Source organism: Nicotiana tabacum, chromosome 12 (assembly GCF_000715075.1).
Source record: "Nicotiana tabacum cultivar K326 chromosome 12, ASM71507v2, whole genome shotgun sequence".
Taxonomy (NCBI): Eukaryota; Viridiplantae; Streptophyta; class Magnoliopsida; order Solanales; family Solanaceae; genus Nicotiana; species Nicotiana tabacum.
In genome coordinates, this window is record NC_134091.1 from 56,644,715 (window position 1) to 56,651,213 (window position 6,499).

The 6,499-nt window shown below is 38.0% G+C and overlaps 1 protein-coding gene across 1 annotated transcript; it reads right to left on the reverse strand.

Moving 5' to 3' along the window:
* Positions 1–4,238: 4,238 nt before the first annotated feature.
* LOC142167173 (uncharacterized) lies at positions 4,239–4,901 on the reverse strand. Its single transcript, XM_075227332.1, has 3 exons — positions 4,793–4,901; positions 4,649–4,708; positions 4,239–4,534 (listed from the first exon to the last, which is right to left on the reverse strand). The coding sequence occupies exons 1-3, from the start codon at positions 4,899–4,901 to the stop codon at positions 4,239–4,241; spliced, it is 465 nt and encodes a 154-aa protein (XP_075083433.1).
* Between the last annotated feature and the right edge of the window lie 1,598 nt (positions 4,902–6,499).

Below are 6,499 nucleotides of genomic sequence, written 5' to 3' on the forward strand. Positions count from 1 at the left end.
TTTGTGGTTTGCATTTACTTTCTCGTCGTTTATTTCAATATTAATCTGATTTCTCATTTTGTATCAAGTTAGATCACGTATCCTTAAAACCACGTACAAATTCAGTTGTTATCCGATTTTGAAGGGCCGTCCTTGAAGGGCCAACCTTCGACACTTCAATACCGGGGACTTGGTATTAATAAAGGTCACACTGAGCACCCGAAACCCAAACGAAGGGAAATTGGGACAAAAACTGGGAAGGACCGTACCAAATTATCGAGATCACCGAAAAAAAGATTCTACAAACTCGGAACAATGAGCGGCGAGCAACTACCGAACAACTGGAATATAACTCACTTGAAGTGATATTACTGCTAAGGTACATCCCCGTTCTTTCTTTTATTTACATTTTAAACTAACGCTTGCAGGTAGCCAACAAGGGACGATACGAGATTTTAGGTCTGAAAGCATGCGTTGCACTCTTTTTTCCTTGAACCGGTTTTGTCCCAAATAGATTTTATGGCAAGGTTTTTAACGAGGCAACCAGTAAATCGTGCTAACTTAGAATTGAAGGTCGGCTACTGACCGATGACGATGATCACAAGAGCATTCGAGGCCTCTCTTCGATCAACCCCGAATGCTGGGGGATTTACCCTCAGATATCGATTTTAGCATGGAAAGAGACTTCAGAATTGAAGGATCGTATTGATTAGGGAGATTCATTGTAAGGGCCAAACGGTCAAATGAACTGTCCCTACATACACTACTCGAACCCTGTCACAAAGCATGTACACATGTATAACTATTATGCACAAGAGTAAAAAGAAGTCTCTTCCTTGCAAACATCTTGTCCTTTAAAATTGTTTTTTGAATTTCTTAAGGAATTTCCTACATCTGATCCCCTAAAGGCATCGAGCCCAAGGGCTGCCTTAACCCGAGTTCGAACAATCACTCTCTCACTCGGGGACTTCTATCCGATAACAAACTCGTACGGTCCAACCTATTAGACCTCGGGGGCATAAGACATATTAGGCAACGCCCGAATTTCAAAGGCCACGACCGCCCCCACTCGGGGACTGTTATCTTAGACAAGCCCGGATAACTAGGGATAGCAATCCCACTGGGCGACACCAAAACTAAAAAGGCTACGGCCATATTAACACGGTTTGGAGACGTCCGAGACCCATAACAAAAATAAGGCCTTCAAAAGATTTCTTAACCGGCTCTAAAGGCTACCCTCGGCAAACTATAATCTAAACTACTTTGAGAAAAACGTTTCTGGTGAAACCGAATCCCCACAATGCCTTAAAACAGAATAATGTTAAAGGCAAGAAGGTTTGTTTGAACCTTCGAACATAACCTAATTATTTCATGCTAAGGCATTTCGATCTTGGCGAATACAAATAATAAAGCAAAGGGGAAAATACAAAATTTGTGAAAGGGAAAAAAGCCTTATATATTCATATCCAAAATTTCTTTTTACAAAGGCCAAATAGCCTCGATACAAAATTTTACAAAGTCCGAACGGCCTCGAAAAGCAAAGACAAAAACATCTGAAAGGATCCTAAGTGGCCTAGTCTTCGTCGGGGGCTACATCATCACCTTCGGGGTCTCCGCCGCCTTCGGACTCACCCGAATCTTCAGACCCCTCGGAATCTTCCTCCTCGGGATAAGCCAGATTCCTGGCTTCGGCTTCGAACACCTTGGCATTCTCGATTTCAGCCAATAAGTCAAAACCCCGAGCATGAACTCCCTCGAGGGCCTCCCTTCGAGATTGCTACTTCGTATGCTCCACTATATTTCTCACTTGGTCCTGAGCCGCCTCGGCATCGGCCTTGTGCTGGGCCACCCTCTCATCAGCCTCAGCCTTGACCACGGCGACCTCTGACTTGGCCGCCTCAAACTCCTTGGCCAGATTTTCTTGACCGGAGACTGCCGAGCTTAGCTGAGACTAGGGGTGTTCATGGTTCGATTTGGATCGTTTTTTCTCTAAAAAGAAACCAAACCAAGTAAGTCAGTTCTTCAAATATTGAAACCAAACCAAACCAATTAAGTCGGTTTTTATCAGTTTTTCGATTTTTTCGGTTATTTATCGATGTTTTCCTAAATATGAGACATACACTATCAAACACATATTTCGGAGACTACATTTTCAACGTAACACTATCAAACCAATTTCTCTTTGAGAAATCTTTCATTTACCAAGATATATTGATGATAATTGAATCAACTAGTGATAAATAATTTAAATACTCAATTAAAAATCGATTATTTTTAACATGAAATAAATTCTTGTACTTAGCAAAAGAAAACTACCAATCAAACTAGAATGTAAAGGCAAAGAATTAGATTATTATAATAGCAAAAAACTAGACTAAAAATATAAACGACTAATATGTACCATAAAATTTTAGAAATATATATATATATATATATATATATATATATATATATATATATATATATATATATATATGTGTGTGTGTGTGTGTGTGTGTGTGTGTGTGTGTGTGTGTGTGTGTGTTTAAATAACTACTTTTATAGTCGGTTTGGTTTGGTTTTTTTGGTTATTTTTTTATTAAAACCAAAACCAAACCAAATTTGATCGGTTTTTAAAATTCAAAACCAAAACCAAACCAAACCTAAAAAGTATCAGTTTCTTTGGTCGGTTTGGTTCGGTTTTCGGTTTGATTTAATTTTTCGGGTTTTTATGAACACCCCTAGCTGAGACTGGAGCTCCTCGATCTTTTTGGCCTGTACCAAGGCCTTTTCCTTTACAGCCCGGAGCTGGACCTCAACCAAAACCAATTGTGCCCGGGCAGTCTCCTTTTCCGAGGCTAGGCGGTCCATGTTTCTTTTCCATTCTTCGGCCTCAGCTTTTACCGTATCCACCTCCACCTGGAGCTGCTTGTTCTAGTCAAGTTTCTTTTGAACCTACGGGTTCGGACCGTTAGCTACTGTGTTTGACTCATCGTCACTAACTTCAAAAACTCTTCTTACCTGCTCGACCAGGTCGGCATGCTCCTTCCGAGCTGCTCCGAGCTCAGCCTGGAGTTTCTTACTGAGAAGCTTGTAAGCATCCCTCTTCTTAGTAAGCTCCCGAGTCTCAGCCTTGTGATGGTTTAACTCTTCCCGATAACGGTAATAAGTCTCGTGATGAAGCACCAAGCTCTGCAAGCACAAAGAAAAATATTACGATTGTTTACAACTTAATCTAAGTACATAAAAGAGGCATCCAAAGTTACCCTATTTAACGCATGTTGTGCTTCGTTGAACAGGCAGGGAGCTTCTACCTCGTCCATCTTGGCTTGATCCTCTTCGGTCACCAGGCACCGAAGATAACTAGCAACCCCCACGGGAGCAGAGAGAACCCGAGAATCCTCCGGGGTAGACATAATGATTGACTGCTTCCGGTCAGGATCTGCACTCGGAGCTCGGAAATGATTTAATAATTTCGGATTTGAAGAAGGCCCGATGGCTCCCGATTATGGTATCTTCTTTGGCACTGGTAAGTCACCCAATCCGGTGACATCCTCCGAGGCACTAGAATCTAAGCCGTCAAAGAATTTGTTAAAAGAGTTTGTTGCCCCTTGGGGCCCCTCATTTGGGCATCCTTTCAGTATCTGGGCCTCGTTGATCATTGAATCAGTAAATGAAGGTGACTCGGAGAGGTCTATCACCCCAAGTGCATCCTTCGGGGCGTTATCCTCTGCTTGAGAAGCACCGGCAGTGGTCTCTTTGTCGACCTCCCCAGCTCGGGGCAAAACGGCCTCGCTCCTCTCCGGCTCGGAGGCTTCGGCCACTGCCCTTTCATTAACCACCCTGGTTTGAGGCAGTTCGATGCCGCTTCTCACGCGGGTCATCAATTCAGAAGTTTCTTCTTATTCTTCTTCAGACTCGTCCCTCAGTCGATACAGTCGATTGAGGCCTCATTTGTTTTTATTAAGACTAAGAGGTCTGAATCTGAATACACAACTGAATAATTAATATGTTGTCTCTGGATCTGAACACTGAATGATTAAGACTGTTTGTTTTTAGTATCTGAATATGTGCAATTTATCTATATTTAAACATAGCATATATAAAATTCAAATAAAATAGTTAATTAACATTATTTCAAATTCTAATGTTTAAGCATTAAAAACATATTTCTAATAACAAAAACAATAGTAATTAAACATTTAGTAATTAAACATTATGTCAAAATTCTAGTGTTCAAAAGATAAAAACATTATTCTAATAACAAAAATATGAAACTATCAATTGTTTCCTCTTCCTTGCATCAGCTGAAGTGCAAGTTCTTCACGCATATTGTTCATAAACTCTGAATCTTCAGATGTCCAGCTAGGTCCATTTGTTTCATCTAATACTTGTTCATGTTCTCCTTCTTCCTCAAATATTACTTGAGGTAAATCATATTGATTAAACAAGTCATCATTTAGACGCTCTTTTCTGATAAAATTATGAACTGCAAAATATGCAATAACAACATCTCTTTGGATATCAATAGGATATGGAGCCATCTTGTCTAATATTGGGAATCTTGCTTTTAAAACTTCATAAGCAAGTTCAATAACATTTCTGAGTTGTGCATGAGCATGGTTAAACTTTTACTCCTTATTTATGGCCCGTCTACGATGATAATTTCCTAACCAATATCGAATATTACGATATGGTGCTAGAAATCCTCGAGTATTAGGATACGCCGCATCACATAAATAGTACTTACCTATCATCAAAAGAAAAGGTTATATGAATATAACAAACATCTAACTTATTATTTCAGAATAGTTTAATAAGTTGTATCACTTACTAGAAGGGAAAAATGGAAAGCCATTATCTGGATTAGATGCAATCTCTGTTAGAACACGTGCATCATGTGCTACCTCTTCCCATACGGCATAAACATAAGTGAAGACCATGTTAAAATCACATATAGCTAAAACATCTGATAACATTTATCATTTTCTCTTCCTCTGTAAATAATTTGTTGATTAGTTGGAATAACTGCATGTACTAATGTCCCGTCGAATGCACCTATTGCTCCCTGCAAATAAAAATAATAAATTTATGTTAATAGTTATGAATTTTTTTCTTACGAAGTTATATAATAATTTTATAGCACATAATACCTTAAAAACTTTTCGTAACTTTTTATGAGCACCAGAAATATGTGGATTTGAATCAGATGTTGTAGATGATATCATCTCTTTTGCAAATAACATCATTGCTTCAAGAACCTCGTGAAAATATTTGCGAACCGTTTGCGAAAAAAGTTGAAATCTTCTCTTCATAACCACAAAACGCTCATTATGACCTATAATGGTCAGAAATATGCTATCTTTTCTTCGACAGAAATATGTTTGCTATTTATGAGCCATCCTTTATGTCTAAAATGCTAACATAGCCGAACATATGCATCACGGGACATGCGCATCAGTTCTAAACACTGTCGACTAGAGCCGAACAACAATTCTTGTGTGTACTTTTCACCAGATAAAGATGATGTTAAATCTTTATTTCTTTGAATATTCTTGAGTCTAAAATGATTTTTACACCAATACAAACTCATCAACGCTAATACTTGATCCTCAATGTCCATGTCTAAACTGTTGTAATAAAGAGAATATATAATACACAATAGTAAGCATAACATAGTATGTATTTGAAAAATATGAAAAGTTACATAATCACAATAAATTAATTTGTAAAACAATACCATACACATCAAACATACTTCAAACAAGATATTTTAAAAAGGTATATGACAGATTAAAAATGTTCCACGAGCATAATATAATAGTAAAAAATTAAATAAGCATAATAGATAATAGTTGAAAAAAACAAAGAAGGTTCCATATTATTAACGTCTAATTAATAATCTAGCTAATTAGCAAAATCAAAGAAGCCACATTTTTTTTCCCATGGCCTTAATCCAATTCTCTAATTTGTCGACCTCTGTAATGTTCATCCATGCTTTCCTGTAGCTGTCACCTTCACAAAGTATACTAACAGTTGCACTATATAATGGTTCTTCCCATCCAAGCTTTTCTAATTTTTCCATACACTCTTCAACGTCAGGCCCGCTATTGTTTTTAACCAATAACTCTAATGCAATACTCATCTTCTCTTCAATGTCCAATTGAGATGATGCGGATTTTTTTTTCTTTCCCAAAGGTTTCTTTTCAATTAGAACTGATGACTGAGATGGATAATCAGTAGGAGCTCCATCATTCTTATTACCAACTAGATCTTCGACGCTATCAAGTGTATCTACATCTATATTAGTAGATACGGAAGAGACACCAGGGCAGGGATATGTACAGCTTGGACTCCAACCATGAACTCCTGTTGCTGTAGAACCCTCAAAAAGTTTTGTACAAAGATCCGGAAAGGGTAGAGGCGAAGTCTTCAATGCCTTTGCTTTTGGATGAGCCTATAATAAAGAGATTTTTAATATGCACGTCAACCCTTTTTCTTTATAGAAAAAAAAAAGGAAAAGTTAAATTGCTAGATAATG

Excerpts from the sequence above, each read along its gene's own strand:
- LOC142167173 (XM_075227332.1), bottom strand. The coding sequence starts at position 4,901 with ATGGTCTTCACTTATGTTTATGCCGTATGGGAAGAGGTAGCACATGAT. Across the intron at positions 4,709-4,792 it reads CTTTCCATTTTTCCCTTCTA|GTAAGTACTATTTATGTGAT; the intron begins GTAAGTGATACA and ends TTTTGATGATAG. Across the intron at positions 4,535-4,648 it reads AGGATTTCTAGCACCATATC|TTTTAAAAGCAAGATTCCCA; the intron begins GTAATATTCGAT and ends TTGCTTATGAAG.